This window comes from Podarcis pityusensis (assembly GCF_964106645.2).
Source record: "Podarcis pityusensis genome assembly, chromosome: 15".
NCBI classification, from domain to species: domain Eukaryota; kingdom Metazoa; phylum Chordata; class Lepidosauria; order Squamata; family Lacertidae; genus Podarcis; species Podarcis pityusensis.
This window is the reverse complement of record NC_138040.1, coordinates 10,158,418-10,176,910: the sequence shown is the minus strand read 5'-3', so window position 1 is coordinate 10,176,910 and position 18,493 is coordinate 10,158,418. Positions and strand designations below refer to the sequence as shown.

At 45.0% G+C, this 18,493-nt stretch overlaps 1 protein-coding gene across 4 annotated transcripts in view; it reads right to left on the bottom strand.

Moving 5' to 3' along the window:
• The window catches only part of CALN1 (calneuron 1), a 139,857-nt gene that overhangs the window by 4,419 nt on the left and 116,945 nt on the right, over positions 1-18,493 (bottom strand). For all 4 annotated transcript variants that reach the window (XM_080983218.1, XM_080983219.1, XM_080983220.1 and 1 more), the window contains one exon: positions 1,069-1,222. In XM_080983218.1, the coding sequence (XP_080839344.1) occupies positions 1,069-1,222 (154 nt within the window). The remainder of the gene's footprint in view (positions 1-1,068; positions 1,223-18,493) is intronic.

Sequence of the window (18,493 nt, the reverse complement as noted above, 5' to 3'; positions counted from 1 at the left end):
AAAGTTGTTGAGCCTCTCCACCCACGAAGCTGTAGGCAGGAAACACCCCCTAGATCATTTCCTTTGCATAGCGGCATCGGCTGGTTGGTTAGAGGGCAACTTCCCCTGATGCCGCAGCGTTCAGGAAATGATCCAGGGAACGGGGGAAGTTGCACTCCTGCCAGTCAGCACCCCATATCACTCCCCGCTTCCTGCGGCTTCAGGGGAAGCTGTGTCCCACCAGCCAGAGTTCCCAGATCACTCCCTGAGCACAGTGGGGTCGGGAGAAGCTGTGCGCCCCCAGCCAGGGTCCCCAGATCACTCCTTGCTCGCTGCAGCATTGGGGGAAGCCACACACCTGCCAACCGGACAGCCTGCTTCTCTCCCCATGCCACTATTTGTGTATTGGACGACCCCAGTTTTTAGATGTGAGATTCAAAAAACCTCGTCCAATACAAGGAAAAGTATGGTACTTATCAATTTGATCATTACTGATACACATTACGCAGCATACAAAATGTAGCCCAGCCGTCCATTTTAATTACTTTGATTGGAATTGAGTTGGATACAACCCAGAGTAGGCCCACTTAAATTAATGGACCTACAGTAGCAGTCATGTCCATTGATTTCAATGGGCCCACTCTGAGTATGACTAGGTTTGGATGCAACCCATAATTGCAAAGCCTTTAACCATGTGGGTCCAGGACCTTCACTTCAGAAACAAAGCCTAGAAATTTAGAATCTGAAATCTGGGTGCATCTCTATGTACCCTCCAATACAATGTGGCCCAAATCTGGGAAGACGCCTTCTGGGTCGGCGCTCCAGCACATGACCCATGTGAAATTGTGTACCCAAAATTCAACTCAAGATTGCAGTGTGAGATCTTGGTCCGAAATCATGCAAGAGCAAGTCGCCTAAAATGGCTGCCATGCTCTTGTGGGGGGAAACAGGATGTCCTGGTTTTTCTGGGGCAGTAGATGGGCATGTCTCTATGCAAGAATGCCTTAGACTGCCACACAGTTGACTTAAGTTGTCTTGGTGAGTGATCTGAACAAACTGTTCTGCCTGAGATATGCAAGAGAACCTCACCTTCAAATTCTGTTTGACAGTTGCCAGAGTTCTCATTTAAGCTCTCTTCCTCGTTGATTATGATGTTTTCAATATCTTTCATTGTTAAGTGGTCCTGGAACGCATGGTACAGTATATGTTTCAGCTCCTCCAGAGTTATCCGCTGCATGTCAAACTGTGGGAAGTCAATGAGAACTTAGTTTGAATTGTCGTTCACACACTATACATTACCTTTCACATTTGAATCAGAATAACTACCCCCCCCCAAAAAAAAATGCCAAAGTTTGAGGGCCACATTATCTTGTGGCCAGGCTTCCTGGAGTTACGTGCCAATAACAGGCAGGCAACAGGCAAACATTGGTGGCATAAAGGATGTGACTCTCAACTTTCTGATGACTGTGAGGAATGAGGATGTTGCTTTTTCACATACAAATGTAACAGTTAGTCAACTGTCAGAAGTCCAGGCAACTGGAGATATTTAGAGCTTGTAGTCAGAATGTGGTTGCAATAAGTAGACAAGTGTCAGCAGTCCAGATCGACTCAGATATTGATGGCTTGTGGTTAGAATGCTCATAAATGGGACAGTTTGTGGCTGAAAGACAGTTTATTGTAAGCGTCAGCAGCTATAGAACTCGCTTACACCTGTTAGTGGTCAGGATGCGGATCTGTCACTTAAGCCACTATGTAAATGCATAGAAATAAAAAATCAAATAAGGGAAATGTTAATAGGATAATTAGGCAGTCGTGATAGACTGCAAACCTTGCAGTACCCAGCCAATGGGGAGACAAGGGAGGGAACCTGCACTCCAGGTATAGGAAATATAAGCTTAAAGGACCCCTGAAAGTTAAGTCCAGTCACAGGCGACTCTGGGGTTGCGGCGCTCATCTTGCTTTACAAGCCGAGGGAGCCGACATTTGTCCGCAGACAGTTTTTCCAGGTCATGTGGCCAGCATGACTAAGCCGCTTCTGGCGCAATGGAACACCAAAACCAGAGCAGCGCACGAAAACACCGTTTACCTTCCTGCCGGAGAGGTACCTATTTATCTACTTGCACTTTTTTTGGTGTTCTTTCAAACTGCTAGGTTGGCAGGAGCTCGGACCGAGCAACAGGAGCTCACCCCATTGTGGGGATTCAAACCGCCGACCTTCTGATCAGCAAGCCCTAGAGGCTCAGTGCCTCCTTTGGACACCCGCTTTTGCAAGAATGTTTTTTATTCAATAAATTCTTTGCTGCTTCACCAATTCTGCTTAGATTTTATTTTGAAGGTCTCAAGACCCACTTCTAACATGACTGGAATGTAGGTTACTGCACAAAGGGAAAAGGTTTATACACGTGCTCCTTTCCATCTCCACCCTCTGTTCAGGCAAGTGAGAGGCATGCCAATGGTTCATGGTCTCATAGGGCTGTGCACAGGATTTGGTCAAATCCTGAATTCAATCAGGGCAATTTGGGATGATTCATGCCCTGTTCAGATCAGGTCAAGCAACTACAAATCACTACAGAGTGGACCAGGTTATCCTGAATTATTTTGTAGCAATCTACAGCTCAAACCATTGTTTCAGAAGGCCAGACAGACAGTCTCAAATATGTTGCAATTAGAAGAAGAAGAAGAAGAAGAAGAAGAAGAAGAAGAAGAAGAAGAAGAAGAGTAGTAGTAGTAGTAGTAGTAGTAGTAGTAGTTTGGATTTGATATCCCGCCTTTCACTCCCCTTCAGGAGTCTCAAAGCGGCTAACAATCTCCTTTCCCTTCCTCCCCCACAACAAACACTCTGTGAGGTGAGTGGGGCTGAGAGACTTCAAAGAAGTGTGACTCGCCCAAGGTCACCCAGCAGCTGCATGTGGAGGAGCGGAGACGCGAACCCGGTTCCCCAGATTGCATGACTACCTCTCTTAACCACTACACCACACTGGCAGGTAAAATAACACATAGGCAGAATACAGGGCAGGTATCAAATCTGATAATAATGCACAGGGTTAGGGTAGAATGTTCTCACCTTAACCAAGAACCCCCTAATCACAGTGCTTGTGGAAGGTGGTGAAATCTTAAAATGAAGAATGTGTTTGGTGGCACTGGGGTGCTGTCATCCACCCCAACCCTCCTTGCAGCCTATCTAGTGCAGAAAAGTCCGCTTTAACTGGCAAAATCTCTAGCAGATTCTCAAGCAGAAATGTTTCCAACTCATCCAACCCAAGCTGGAGATGTCTAGGAGTAGACCTGGAACCTTCTTCCTTTTGTATGCATCATCAAATACATTTAAAAAAAGTGAGCAATTTTTTCATTCATAAGGAGAACCTGCAGGATCAGGCCAATGGCCCAACTAGTCCAACATCCTGTTCTCGCAGTGGCCAACCAAATGCACCTATGGGAAGCCTGCAAGCAGGATCTGAGCACAAGAGATCTTTTGTCTCCTGCTGTTTTCAAGTAATTGGTATAGAGAAGCATTACTGCCTCCAAGCACAGGGTCAGAGCATTGCCATCATGGCTAACATCCACAGATAGCCTTTTCATCCATAAATTTGTCTTATCTACTAATGCCATCTAAGTTGGTGATAATACAGCCTCCTATGGAAGGAAGTTCCATAATTTAACTCTGCACTCAACTATGAACTACAGTCTGGTAGGGTTATATATATATATAGTCAAATTTTCACATCAGAATGGCAGTTTCTAGCTACTTTGTTGCGGGGGGCATCATTCTGAGCTGAGCAATTTTTGTTATAAGCACACTACAGTGGTACCTCGGGTTAAGTACTTAATTTGTTCTGGAGGTCTGTTCTTAACCTGAAACTGTTCTTAACCTGAAGCACCACTTTAGCTAATGGGGCCTCCTGCTGCCGCCGTGCCGTGGGAGAACAATTTCTGTTCCCATCCTGAAGCAAAGTTCTTAACCCAAGATACTATTTCTGGGTTAGCGGAGTCTGTAACCTGAAGCGTATGTAACCTGAAGCGTATGTAACCCAAGGTACCACTGTACCTCATGTTACATTTGCTTCATGTTACGTTCTTTCAGGTTACGTCCCACGGTGACCTGGAAGTACCAGAAAGGGTTACTTATGGGTTTCGGAGCTTGCACATGCGCACAAGTGACAAATCGTGCAGCACACCTGCGCAGATACGGCGCTTCAGGTTGTGCTCTTTTCATGTTGCGAACAGGCCTCCGGAACGGATCCCATTCGCAACCAGAGGTACCACTGTACAAGCATAGAATTGTAGAATTGGAAATCTGATGTTCATTTAGTCCAATCCCTTGCAATGGAAGAATCACAGTTAAAGAACTCCTGACAGATGGCCACCCAACCTCTGTTTAAAAACCTCCAATGAAGGAAAGTCTACCACCTTCCACTGAGAATTTGCAGTGGTTTCCTCAAGAGTTTTTTCTATAAATTCTATTAAGCAAAAGTATTAGAGATCCTCAGTCTGGGGAGAGAGAAAAAAACTCCACAATCTTAGGCAATGTAGAGATCAAATCCTGCAACTGTGCAGCTGCTACGTGAAGGCTGCATATTTCAGAGAAAAAAATAAGAATGAGCAAGCTGTTCCCGAAATACCCACAAGAGGTAGCCAAACACAGGATTTTAAAATAACCCACAACTCCGTTTTATGAACGGTGGTTGTCATGAGTAACACTGCTTTTATATTCATTCTAGAAGGAAGTACAATAGAGAAAAATGAAGCTGCAAATTACCTTGCTTACAACTCAACAGGCCAGCCAGGTGAGCGTCACGGAAGACATAGGATTAAAGATGGACCGTGCACTGCAACTGTTTGCTGTTATTTTTAGTAGCATCATGTCAGTGAACTGTCTAACAATCAGGGTTGTGGGGGGTTTTTTTTGGGGGGGGAGCAGTGGGGGGGGGATCAAGCCAACTTGCTTGCTTACAGAAAAATGCTTCCTCCCTCCCCACCTTCCTCAGTTGGTGATTAGTATTCTGTGGTAAAGCAGCTGATGACATGAAAATTGGCAGGTCACGAGTGAGAAGAGAAAGACAATATTCCAGTTAGAACTGCAAGCAGCAAACAGCAATGGCTGCTTTTAAGGTCATCTTGAGAGGGTCCAGGATCTTTTCAATGATGGTACCTTGACTGTAGACTAGATGAACATCCTGGCATCCACTCTGCAAGCAGCAATCTATACATTACGTTAAGTGTATAGCTTGCCCTTGAAAGTCTGATACTTCTTTTGAAATGGCAACATGACTGTGGGTTCACACACAACAGTAAGCTGTGGTTAACATTACCTGTGGTTTATAAACCAACCACAAACCATGGTTAACAAGCAACAAAGCTTATATACCATAAAGGTAAAGGTAAAGGGACCCCAGACCATTAGGTCCAGTCGTGACCGACTCTGGGGTTGCGGCGCTCATCTCGCTTTACTGGCCTAGGGAGCCGGCGTACAGCTTCCGGGTCATGTAGCCAGCATGACTAAGCCGCTTCTGGCGAACCAGAGCAGCACACGAAAACACCGTTTACCTTCCTGCCGGAGCGGTACCTATTTATCTACTTGCACTGACATGCTTTCGAACTGCTAGGTGGGCAGGAGCAGGGACCGAGCAACAGGAGCTCACCCCGTCACGGGGATTCGAACCGCTGACCTTCCGATCGGCAAGCCCTAGGCTCTGTGGTTTAACTCACAGCGCCACCCACGTCCCCCTTACCATAGCTAAAGCTAATAAACCATAGCTATGCTGCTGAGCTGAGTTTATACGTTACACTAATGTTGCAGTCAAAAATGGGGATGGCTGTATTAGTTTTGCTGGTTGTAATGGCAGCGCTTCCCTCTCATTTAACAATATTCCTTTTACACCTGTTGCATTACGGAACTTTGTTTTGTTTTGTTTTTTTGTTTAAAAAATCAATATACCACCATGCCACACTAAGTTTAATTCGTACCAGTGGGTGTGGCATGCGACACAACAGTGGATGTCACTAGACATGTCACCAGCCTGTATACACATGGATGATTGTGTTCCTCCATGATTTACCAGTGAAATTCATGGGAAATACCTGCTTGCCTGAATATGGCCCAAATTTTATCACATGGCATCTCCCATCCCTAATCTTCAGGTAGGACTGGGAAAGTCATAGATGCATAGAAGCACAGAACTGGAGAGTTGGAAGGGACCCTAAGTGCCATCTAGTCCAACCTCCTGCAATGCAGGAATCTCATCTAAAGCATCCATGACAAATGGCCACCCAACCTCTGCTTAAAAACCCTCAAGGAAGGAGATTCCACAGCCCCCTGAGCGAGTCCATTCTACTGTCCAAGAGCTCTTCCTGTCAGAAAGTTCTTCCTGATGTTTAGTCCAAATCTCCTTTCCTGTAACTTGAAGTCATTACTTTGAGTCTTACCCTCCAGAGCAGGAGAAAACAAGCTTGTTCCCTCTGCCATGTGACAGTCCTTCAGATATTTGAAGATGGCGATCTCATTTTTTTTTATAAAAAAAGATTAGTTTTTTCCATAACAAACATTATATAAAATAAACATCAATACAATAACACAATGTGGGATTTTTCCAGTCCCGTGACTTCCCTCTACCATCTCCATGGTTCCATTATTTTTGGTTATTTCAAGCATGCCCAAGTCATATTTTCTGTCTGTATATATCTAATTCTTATCTATCACCATAATACTGCAAATGTTTTTAGAATCCTGCTGATGTATCAACTTGTATACAATGCTTCGACATATATGCAATAATGAATTTCCCATTCATTTTTAAATTTGTTATTCTCCTGATTTCTGAGTCTTCCTCTTAATTTTGCCATTTCTACATATTCCATCAACTTAATTTGCCAATCTTTTTTCGTGGGAATTTCCCCCTCTTTCCAGCATTGAGCTATCAATATTCATGCGGCCATGACTGCATACATAAATAGATTTTTATAATTTGGGGGTATTTCCCTTCCTGTTATTCCTAATAAAAAGGCTTCTGGCTTTTTAACAAAAGTTATTTTAAGCATTTCCCCCCCGATTCATTATATATCATTTCCCAAAAATTCTTTTGCATTGCACTTTGCATTGCCACCACATGTGATAAAATGTACCATCTACCTCTTTACATTTCCAACGAAGATGGCTATCTTATCTCCTCTCAGTCTCCTCTTTTCAAAGCTAAACAAAGCCAGCTCCTTCAACCATTCCTCATAGGGCTTGGTTTCCAGACCCTTGATCATCTTGGTTGCCCTCTACACATGTTCAGATTGTCTGAATCCCTAGAGAAGTGCTGCCAGTCAATGTCAAGAATACTGAGCTGGAGTAACGAACAGCCTGATTTGGTATACGGCAGTTTTCTGTGTTTACTGCTATGGTTAAGCTGTGCAAGTTAACCAAGACACAGAAATAATAAATGATTGTTGCAAGACAAGCAATGCATTCCTTGGGGTTGAATACTGATCTCCATTTATTTTGGCCAAGGGGAAAATGGCCAGTCACCTGAATACATAGCTGGACTGCCCCTCCCTAGGAAAACACAAAAGGGATCCCTTCTGCCCTAAAGGGATACCAGAAGGTCCTAGCACCTGCCTATCTGCAAGAGGTGAAGTTCTGTAACGAGAGCAAACTGTTAGCCATGAAATGGAGAGATGGGTCAAGCCCCTGGTGGTTGACTTGCAGAAAGATCTGCTCTCATATGAGCCATCTTCAATGGTGCATAAGACAGGCTCATTTCTCTCTCTCCTGGGAGTGACAGATGACATTAAAAAGGAATAATAACCGTCATCTGTTTCTCACTATGGTGGGAGGACATGTCCATGAATCATACAAATGGCTTCAGTGTGGTTGGACGACCGTTTTCTGCTTTCTGGCACTGATAGCTGAGTTATACCTTTTCATTTGATAGTGGAAATGGGACCTGAGACTCTCAGGGTGGCTCAGTTTTGCATTTGCTCTGATGTTTTCCAACCTCCTTTCCAAGATGGGATGAAGACTGCCCAAACAGTTCAGGGAGCCATGCAGGAGTTTGGAATGCACAAATACAAGGAGGAAAAGTCTGCACTGCACACTTGCACACTTGCACACACACACACACACACACACACAGTGAAAACTTAGACATCAAAACTTTTACATCAATATTAGGATTCATGTTTGAGAAACCTAAGTCTTAGGGAGAGGTATTTGCCAGCTCTTGCTACCCAAGATCCTTTTGGTGTGAGATGCCAAGTACAGTGGTACCTCGGGTTACATATGCTTCAGGTTACATACGCTTCAGGTTACAGACTCCACTAACCCAGAAATATTACCTTGGGTTAAGAACTTTGCTTCAGGATGAGAACAGAAATTGTTCTCCGGCGGCGCAGCGGCAGCAGGAGGCCCCATTAGCTAAAGTGGTGCTTCAGGTTAAGAACAGTTTCAGGTTAAGAACGGACCTCCGGAACAAATTAAGTACTTAATCTGAAGTACCACTGTATTGAAACTTGGACCTTCTGCATTCACTGCACATGTTCTACAGCTGATATAATGTCCCTTTCTTCAATATAGTTTGAAAGTCTATTAATATACTATTTTAAAATTAGCGCTTTGTCTTTTGGTCCCCAGGTAGAGTTACACTACATCAAGGTGTAGTAAAGTAAAGGTACCCCTGCTCGTACGGGCCAGTCGTGTCTGACTCTAGGGTTGTGCGCTCATCTCATTCTAGAGGCCGGGAGCCAGCGCTGTCCGCAGACACTTCCGGGTCACGTGGCCAGCGTGACGAAGCTGCTCTGGCGAGCCAGGACCAGCGCAGCACACGGAAACGCCGTTTACCTTCCCGCTATAAAGCAGTACCTATTTATCTACTTGCACTTAGGGGTGCTTTCGAACTGCTAGGTGGGCAGGAGCTGGGACCGAAAGACGGGAGCTCACCCCGCCGCGGGGATTCGAACCACCGACCATACGATCAGCAAGTCCTAGGAACTGAGGTTTTACCCACAGTGCCACCCGCGTCCCCCAAGGTGTTAGTACTAGCATACAAACCCCCAAATGGCTTGGAACACAAGGACCTAAACGAGCACCTTCTCCAACATCAACCATCTCATACCCTATGATAAAGAGTTGAGCCCTAGTTGGTGATGCCACCAGTGGGGGCTGCCCAGTTGGCATTGACCCATAACATAGCAGTGCCTTTTCAGTGGCAGTTCCCCATTTGTAGAATGCCCCCCCCCCCCCGCTGGTGAGTTGTGTCTGTCTCTTTCACTGAGTTACAGAAGGAGCTTTCAAACATTCCTGTTTACCCGGGCATTTGATGAATGGCAGACACTGTTCAGAGAACACCCTGACAAGGTCATCTTCAAGGTCAGCAGGAATGAACTCTTCACTTATCAGCAGGCAATCCAGCACCGAGCACAATTAAACTTTGTGCCTGCTTATCAGCTGATAACACCCAGTAATGTCAGCTGAGTGACAGGTGGGGTTGGTTCGGAGAAATGGTCTTGCAGGTTAAATTGGATTCCTTGGCAGACCAAGACTGGCCTGTGGGCTGAAAGTCCTCCTGCCCTGGAACAAAGTGTGCCACTTCTGTCTTTTTACAGAGCCAAAGTGCAGCTTGTCATTGTCAGGGGAGTAGGAAGGGGGGGTTCAGGGGGTGCAGCCCACCTCGGGTGTCATCCCTGAGGGGGTGACAAAATGGCACACTGTGGGGGGCAGCACTTACTGTGGGGCCTGACCTGCAGCGTGCCTGAGCCACGTGTCTCTCCTGGGAGTGATGTGGGGGATTGGGGCCCTTTGCTGCCCGAAATGGCAGCTTGGGGCTTGCGTTCGCCAGGCAGGCTCCGTGGGCAGCTTGCCACACCGCCCCCTGGGTGGATCGCTGTGGCGCCCCCATGGGTGGATCGCCCCACTGCCCCCACAGCTCCAGGTGCCAGAGAGGCTAGCTATGCCCCTGGTCATTGCCACACACATTCATCTTTAATTGAAAGACAGATATCAACCTTATATCCTTGTATATTATCCTTATATATATCCTTATATCCTTATAACCTTGTATATTTATACAAAGTAAGGTTACTTTGTATAAATTAAATACTCCCCTACCGCCAATTGGGATGTGGATGGCGCTGTGGGTTAAACCACAGAGCCTAGGACTTGCCGATCAGAAGGTCGGCGGTTCGAATCCCCACGACGGGGTGAGCTCCCGTTGTTCAGTCCCTGCTCCTGCCAACCTAGCAGTTCGAAAGCACCTCAAAGTGCAAGTAGATAAATAGGTACCACTCCGGCAGGAAGGTAAACGGCGTTTCCGTGCGCTGCTCTGGTTCGCCAGAAGCAGCTTAGTCATGCTGGCCACATGACCCAGAAGCTGTATGCTGGTTCCCTCGGCCAATAAAGCGAGATGAGTGCCGCAACCCCAGAGTCGGCCACGACTGGACCTAATGGTCAGGGGTCCCTTTACCTTTACCCCCAATTCCCTATAGAAACTCTCAATCAAAAAACAAAACTACCCTCCCAAGCATTTTTCCTGCTCTAATAGAAAGGGCAGCTTCCCCTCCATCTGCACCCCTAAATTCCATAAGGAGGAAAAGCCATTTCATCTTCTCTGTCTCCCCCATCCTCATCGGAGTACGACTGGAGGACTCTTTCAGACTGCAAAGATTATTCAGCAATCAAAAGCAAAGCAGCCAGCAGACCAAAAATATCATTGTAAATGAACCTTTCCTTCCCAAACACAGGGACCTAGGATGAGATGCTGAGCAATTTGCATTGGCAAGCGAAATCCCCAAAGCCGCAGACCAACAGAACATTTTGTTGCTGGGCTATGTTCAGGGCCATAGGGAGTCCCAGCCAGTGCATACTCCAATGCTCAGACAGACATTAATTGAAGCGATTTAAGGTCGCAGACCCAGTAGACTGGAATACTTCCCCCCCCCCCCATCCTCAGTTGGCCAACTCACTTAGCTTGGAAATCAATATAACAAAAACATAAGCGTTTCAACAACTTTGAGTTCAATGTTGCCCAAGAGAATGCACGCTATTTATGGTACATGAAACAAAATATGTACAAACACACAATTGCTCCTGGAATGTAGAGGAACAATTGCTATAATTCCTGTGGCCCGGTGATGTCCCATTTTGTTCTTGCTGACCAGGTATTTCGCAGGCAATCCTACATTTCTCTGATGAAAATAGAGCATCCGTTTCTACATACAGTGGTACCTCGGGTTAAGTATTAATTCATTCCGGAGGTCTGTTCTTAACCTGAAACTGTTCTTAACCTGAAGCACCACTTTAGCCAATGGGGCCTCCTGCTGCTGCCGCCCCGCTGGCGCACAATTTCTGTTCTCATCCTGAAGCAAAATTCTTAATCCAAGGTACTATTTCTGGGTTAGTGGAGTCTGTAACCTGAAGCGTATGTAACCTGAAGCTTATGTAACCCGAGGGACCACTGTATTTCATATACAGACATCAGTCACCTTGAGCCAATTGCAACCTCTCTGTTGAACCTACCTCACAGGAGTGTTGTAAAGAAAGATGTGTCCTGGTTTTCGAGAGACAGTCCCGAAATTACAGAAGCCATCCTGGTTTCTGATTTGATCCTGAAATGTCCTGGTTTTCCTTTTTCCTCCCCTCCATGTCTCGGAGAACAATCAAAAGTGTTCTCTCTGTGTGTGAGTGTATGTGTAGGTGCAAAAATAAAGTCCTGTTTCTCCTGGAGAAAAAAATACCTGCACTAAATGAAGGAAATAGTGAAGCTGGCATATGAAGCCTTTCTTATAATTTTGTAGGGAAATGTAGCCAATCCTCTTTAAATTCTTTAACTACGTGCTTCTACAGCCGGCCATTTATTTGTTTTTAGGAAACACGGGGAGTGTTGAGTCATTTGCTATAAATGGAGCCTTACAGTGTCTACTCAGAAAGAAGCCCCCCTGTATTCAATGGAGCTTACTCCCAGGTAAGTTGGTCAAGACTGGGCAGCCTTACGCTGCAATCCTAAGCATTTTTAAGCATCAGGGAAGCTATAATCTACATCCTGCCTTGTAGATCCTTTACTGAGAGGGATTGAACTACATGACCTTTGAGGTCCCTTCCAAATCTAGATTTCTTTTTATGGAAAAAAGAAAGAAAAACTCAGACAAAAGTATTAAGTGCTGGTGGTTCTTGCTCACAGAAGGTCCCAGATTCAATCTCTGGCATCTCCACTTAGGACTGGGAATGTTTAATGCTGTATTGTTTTTAACACTTGATTGGAAGCCACCCAGAGTGGCTGGGGAAACTCAGCCAGATGGGCGGGGTATAAATAATAAATTATTATTATTATTATTATTATTATTATTATTATTATTATTATTTCCTGTCTATCAGCCAGTGTGGACAATGGACTGACTCAGTATAAGTCAGCTTCCTCTTTTACAAGATATGGATGGGGAATAATAATAATAATAATAATAATAATAATAATAATAATAATTTATTATTTATACCCCGCCCATCTGGCTGAGTTTCCCCAGCCACTCTGGGAGGCTCCCAACAGAATTAAAAGTACAATAAAACATAAAACACTTAAAACTTCCCTAAACAGGACTGCCTTCAGATGTCTTCTAAAAGTCATTTCCTTGACATCTGATTGGAGGGCGTTCCACAGGGTTGGCGCCACTACCGAGAAGGCCCTCCGCCTGTTCCCTGTAACCTCACTTCTTGCAGGGAAGGAACCGCCAGAAGGCCCTCGGAGCTGGTCCTCTGTGTCCGGGCAGAACGATGGGGGTGGAGACATTCATTCAGGTATACAGTGGTACCTCGGGTTACAGACACTTCAGGTTACAGAAGCTTCAGGTTACAGACTCTGCTAACCCAGAAATAGTACCTCGGGTTAAGAACTTTGCTTCAGGATGAGAACAGAAATTGGGTGGCGGTGACAGCGGGAGGCCCCATTAGCTAAAGTGGTACCTCAGGTTGAGAACAGTTTCAGGTTAAGAACAGACCTCCTGAACAAATTAAGTTCTTAACCCGAGGTACCACTGTACTGGGGAAGGGAATACATTGGTCTTGGCTGCGGGGTTTTGCAGGGGGTGGGGGAAGAGACTGCAACTCAGTGGTAGAGCTTCTGACTTGCAAGCAAAAGTCCATCTCCATCTCCATCTCTCCCCAGCTCCGGTCCATCCCCAGCTCTCTCCTAAAGCCCTGGGGAGCCACTGCCAATCAGTAGAGATAATACAAAGCTAGGTGTGTTAATGGGTCTGGCGTAAGGCAGGTTCCTATTTTTCCTGTGTTCCTAACTAAAACAATTCCTGTAGTCTACTCATTTCCCACCACCCCCCTTTTGCTGTCCTTAAAATAGCCTCATTGAAATAATAATGGAGTGCATATGTGTGTTTATGTGTGTGCGTGTGTGAGAGAGAGATTTCACTTTGCATTGCAGTGCTCTCATCTCCGCGGCTATCGCACACATTCCGCGGGAAGCTTTCCAGAAGCTGGAAAGAAGTTCATAAAAATCAGAGGAGCTACACGGCAGAACGAGTCATGCTCATATTTCCATGGTAACCGCCTCATTACTATGCCGGGCGCTGCTGCAGAGAAGGGAGGGCTACCTGAAGCAAGAATGATGCATCCTTAGAAAATTCAAACACCATTTTTTTTTTTGGGGGGGAGAGGAGTTGACAGCATAGCACACGCAAATGGAGCCCTAATGCAGGTGTGCTTGGCTTGCTTGTTTTCTTTAAAAAAAATAACCATTGCAAGCGAGAGAAGGATTTAGAGAGGAGATGCCGTGATGGGAAGCAGCGCTACGTATTGCATGCAAACACACTGCTATGAAATCGGGAGAATTTTGATTAATTTTGACATCAGCAACCTGAATCAGCTGAGTGACACTTCACTCGGGTTATAAAAGGCACAGCAGAGGACCATAAAGGCGGGCAAGACCACGTATCAACGCAATAAAAGCCCTGGCAGGTGTATTATTCTCCCGAACTTAATCCCTGATGTCTTGTGACCCTCTGGGAAATCACCTACAAAACCAAGAAACGACACTTTTAAGGCTCCTGCTTAGAAGTTCCCCAGAAATTTTGCTTCGGTTGAATGCTGATTTTTACTCTTCTGTCCCATGTAAGATCAGCAGAATCAACCCACCGAGGAGGCGAGGTGAAGCTTCTGCCTTGAGCGGCAGGAGCCTTAGGTGTGGAACCTGCCTTTCCTCTTCCGCCGGGGTCCAGTCTGACTCCCCCTCTCTCCTTATAAGAACCTGTATGAATGTGCCCCCCCCCAACTTTTCTCACAGGCTCATATAAGATCAGTACAAACCGTTAAGCCGGTGAGCATTTAAGGTCCCCAACCCTAATCTGCGGGTTGCCATCTGACTGGATTTCACTTTGATTCTGATTTGATTTTAGGATGTATTTTAATTGATTGCCTGATTTTATGCTAATACAGTGGTACCTCTGGTTGCGAAGGGGATCCGTTCTGGAGGCCCGTTCGCAACATGAAGAGAACGCAACCCGCAGCGGCACGTCTGCGCACATGCAGGTTGCGATTTGCTGCTTCTGCGCATGCGTGTAATGTCATTTTGTGCTTCTGCGCATGTGTGAGTGGCGAAACCCGGAAGTAACCCTTTCTGGTACTTCCGGGTCACCACGGGATGTATCTTGAAGGAACGTAACATGAAGCGGACGTAACATGAGGTATGACTGTATGTTATATATTTGGTGTTAGCCACTCTGAGCCCGGTTTTGGCTGCGGAGGACGGGGTATAAATATTATTAGTATTACTACTACTACTACTACTACTACTACTCCATTGCTCCCACCTACACTGCCAGTGGAGAAACGGCCCTGGCAGAGGCATTGGTTTCCAGAGGGATGTTGTGAGATCTTGCCAAAACCTCACAATAGTGCATGAGATCTCTTGAGATCTGGATAGAAGCTGATGCTTTGCTGAAAATGCAGATAAGAGAGGAAAAGCACTGAGTTTCACCTCAAGCAGAAATGCAGCATGCACCACACGTGGTGAAGAGGCTGAGTGGCTTCAGAGCAGGCTTCTGATAGCTTTGGGAGAATCAAAGTGACCAGCTGGATATTTATATTTTTCTGCATATAAGAGAACATTTTTGATATTTTTTTTAGTCAAAAATTGGGGGGTGTCCTTTACAGAGATGGTGAATACACAGGGGTCCGGGCTTTGGCAACCCTAACTTTGGGTGACCTCTGCAAAAAAACTCAACAACTTTGGGCGACCTCCCCCCCCCAAAAAAAAGTTCAAAATTGTTCTGTTTGATGTTTAAAATATTGATTTCTTAATTTTGGGTTCAAAAATATTATGTATGTATGTATGTATGTATGTATGTATGTATGTATTGAATTTATATACCACCCTATACCTGGGGGTCTCAGGTCGGTTCACAGAATAAAATCAAGATATAAAACCACAAAATGCATAATAAAAGTAAAAACAATAACCCAGTCTTCTAGGGCATCTTCTAGTCCAGTCAAAGGTGATTATGGGGTGATGTGCTCATCCTCTTTTTCAGGGGTAAAATTTCTTTCCAGGTGGATTTTTCAAATTTGCTAAAATGTCTGTGGCTATACTTTCTGGATGAGATATTGACATAACTGGTGACTGAAGACTTGCTTTCCTCTTCTCTTCTCCTGCCCCCTCAGCAATGTATCACAGCTTCTACTGTATAGCCTACATATAGTAGGAGTATTTAAAATGAGAGTCATCATAGCGTCCAATTTTTTGCTTTTCACAACATGCCAGCCCTATCTTATACATGGGGGCGCCTTATACATGGGAAAATACAGTATAAGGAATAAAGCGGTATCTCGAGCAATCTGGTCTTGGGCTGTGTATATCCTTATAAATGAGCAGTAACACCTTGAACCTGACTCAGTAGCAAATTGGCAGCCAGTGAGCATCCTCCAAGCAAAGTGCTATATGATGGCAGTAGTAGTCACAAGCAAACTAACCACTATGTCTTGCACCAACTAAGCCCATTGCAGTAATCCAGCCTTGAGGTTGTCAGTGCATGGACAACTGCAGCATTAGCAGCAAACATCTTCCCAATGTAGAACGGGTTACTTGGTATTAAACTTTCTGGATTCTAGCAGGAAGATAAGGTTTATTGGACCAAGTTTATAGAAACCCAAGCCCCTTGATGCATGTTATTAAGCAAATTCTGTAGCCTGATAATGCCCCAGTAGAGACTGGGTTGTATGCTAATCTTATGTCAATTCAATTAACCTCATAGAGTTAAACTAAAATAATAAGAAGAAAATAAGATGAAAAGGAGAAAACAGTTGGGATGACTTAGAAGCTACAAGATCTAAGAATCCTGCATGCATGTCCCTCCCCCTGCCTCCGAATTTCAAATCTCAATGGATGCTGAAATTGGATTTCCTCCAAATCAAAGGGAACACATAATCTTGCAAAGTCTTCACTTTCTAGTCCAGACGTGTGAGAAATTCCCAACAGATAAAACTTGCAAGTTTTAATTGGAAATCAACTAAGAAATTATAAAAGGCACCATTTAGCACTCATGGCTTCTCAAAGAACTGGAAATTTCCATGCAAATGTTATTTCTCAAATATGTTTATAGATCTCAAACAGCAATTACTCTCCTAGCAGTGTCTACTTCATATTAGTAATTCAGCTCTACATTAATCTTTGTTATTCATTTCTCTCATTTATATTCCCACTTTCCTCTAAGGAGCTGAAGGCAGCATACATGGTTCTCTTCCTCCTATTTTATCCTCAAAACAACCTTGTGAGGTAGATGGTTTAGAGACAGGGACTGGCCCAAGGTCACCTGTTGAGTTTCATGGCTGAGCAGTGATTTGAACCCTGGTCTCCCAGGTCCTAGTCCAAGCATTCTAACTACAACACTATTCCATAGTGGGAAAGCAAGCATATTTACTACAATAGTCTTCATTGCCCCAAGGCTTTTTTCTGCACTGTACTTCATGTATATGTCACGCAAAAATGCAACATGATACGCTATTGCCTTCTAAATGGTATAGATGGAACAAATAAAATAACACTCACCACACCACTTCAGATCTAAGGTTTGCTAGTAGAGTAAGCTTCTGGCAGAAGCCATTTCTTAACATCTTTTTAAGACGGTGAACAACAGGAAATATCTCACTAAATAGAAAACTGCTTCTGAGCTGAATAAACATGTATGGGGTCATAAGGTAAAAGGTAAACGAATCCTGGACGATTAAGTCCAGTCAAAGGTGATTGTGGGGTGCGGTGCTCATCTCGCTTTCAGGCTGAAGGAGCTGGTATTTGCCCACAGACAGCTTTGCTGGTCAGGTGGCCAGGATGACTAAACCACTTCTGGTGCAATGGAACACCGTGATGGAAACCAGAGTGCATGGAAACGCCATTTACCTTCCTGCCACAGTGGTACCTATTTATCTACTTGCACTGATGTGCTTTTGAATTGATAGGTTGGCAGAAGCCGGGACAGAGCAATGGGAGCTCACCCCGTTGTGGGGATTCAAACTGCCAACCTTCCGATCAGTAAGCTCAAGAGATTCAGTGGTTTAGGCCACAGCGACACCCGCATACCGCACATTGCAATACCTAATTGATTTTTACCTATTTTTTAATGTATCACACACACACACTAATAGCATTGTATGGTTTGCAAAAATGCAAGAAATATTTCTTTGTGCTGATAAACCCATTCAGAGATGAAAGTCACATGCCCGCCCACACCAAATATAGAAATATCGTGGGGTTTTTTTGCTGCGATCCAGTGTATGGTTAGAAGAGGGAATGAGACATTGCATCTACAACCCCTTCCATCTAGAGTGGGGTGCAGTTGGTTTCAATCTTCACAGACTTGCAAAGGATTGTACTGCAGGTGAGTGGAGGAGTCCCCAAAGGAGCACCCTGCTTTCAAAGAAACACACTGCCTCCCCTCCTCCCCAATTGAATAATCTGCTCTGTAACCATGGAGCAGAGGATTCGATTCGGGTGGGGGGGGTGCTGCTTCAGGGGGTGGGGCATCAGGAAGGAAGGAGAGGCAGTCAATGGATAGGAAAGGTGAGATGGAAAATGTTATGTATTCAGTGGTCTGTGTTTGCCCGAGTCTGAATCTGGACTAAGGATTCTGAGCCCCTGTGTTCTGATTCGATACATGATATCCAATCACAGGACATTTCAGGTTTTGGGCCTCTGCCATTAGTCCTTAAACTCTGAGTCATGATTCGCAGCTTGGAAGTTTAGACAGCCAATCACATTGGGAGTGGGAGTGGCCCAGGCCTTCAGAAATGTATATAAGCAGTTGCTTTGCCCCTGTTGTCCAGTTCTGTTAGTTCAATAAAGGTTCTTGCTGTTATCACTGTGTCTTGCCTCATGGTAACCCACCTACACTTCAGAAAATCCACTTGCAAAGGAACACCCCACATCCAAAGACATCCACCACCACCACTCCCTGGAAGATGCACTCAGGCAGGGAGGTCATTGGACTCAGAGACATTGGGGGGGGGGGTTATAAATGTGTTATAACAATGTGACACCAGATGATGATG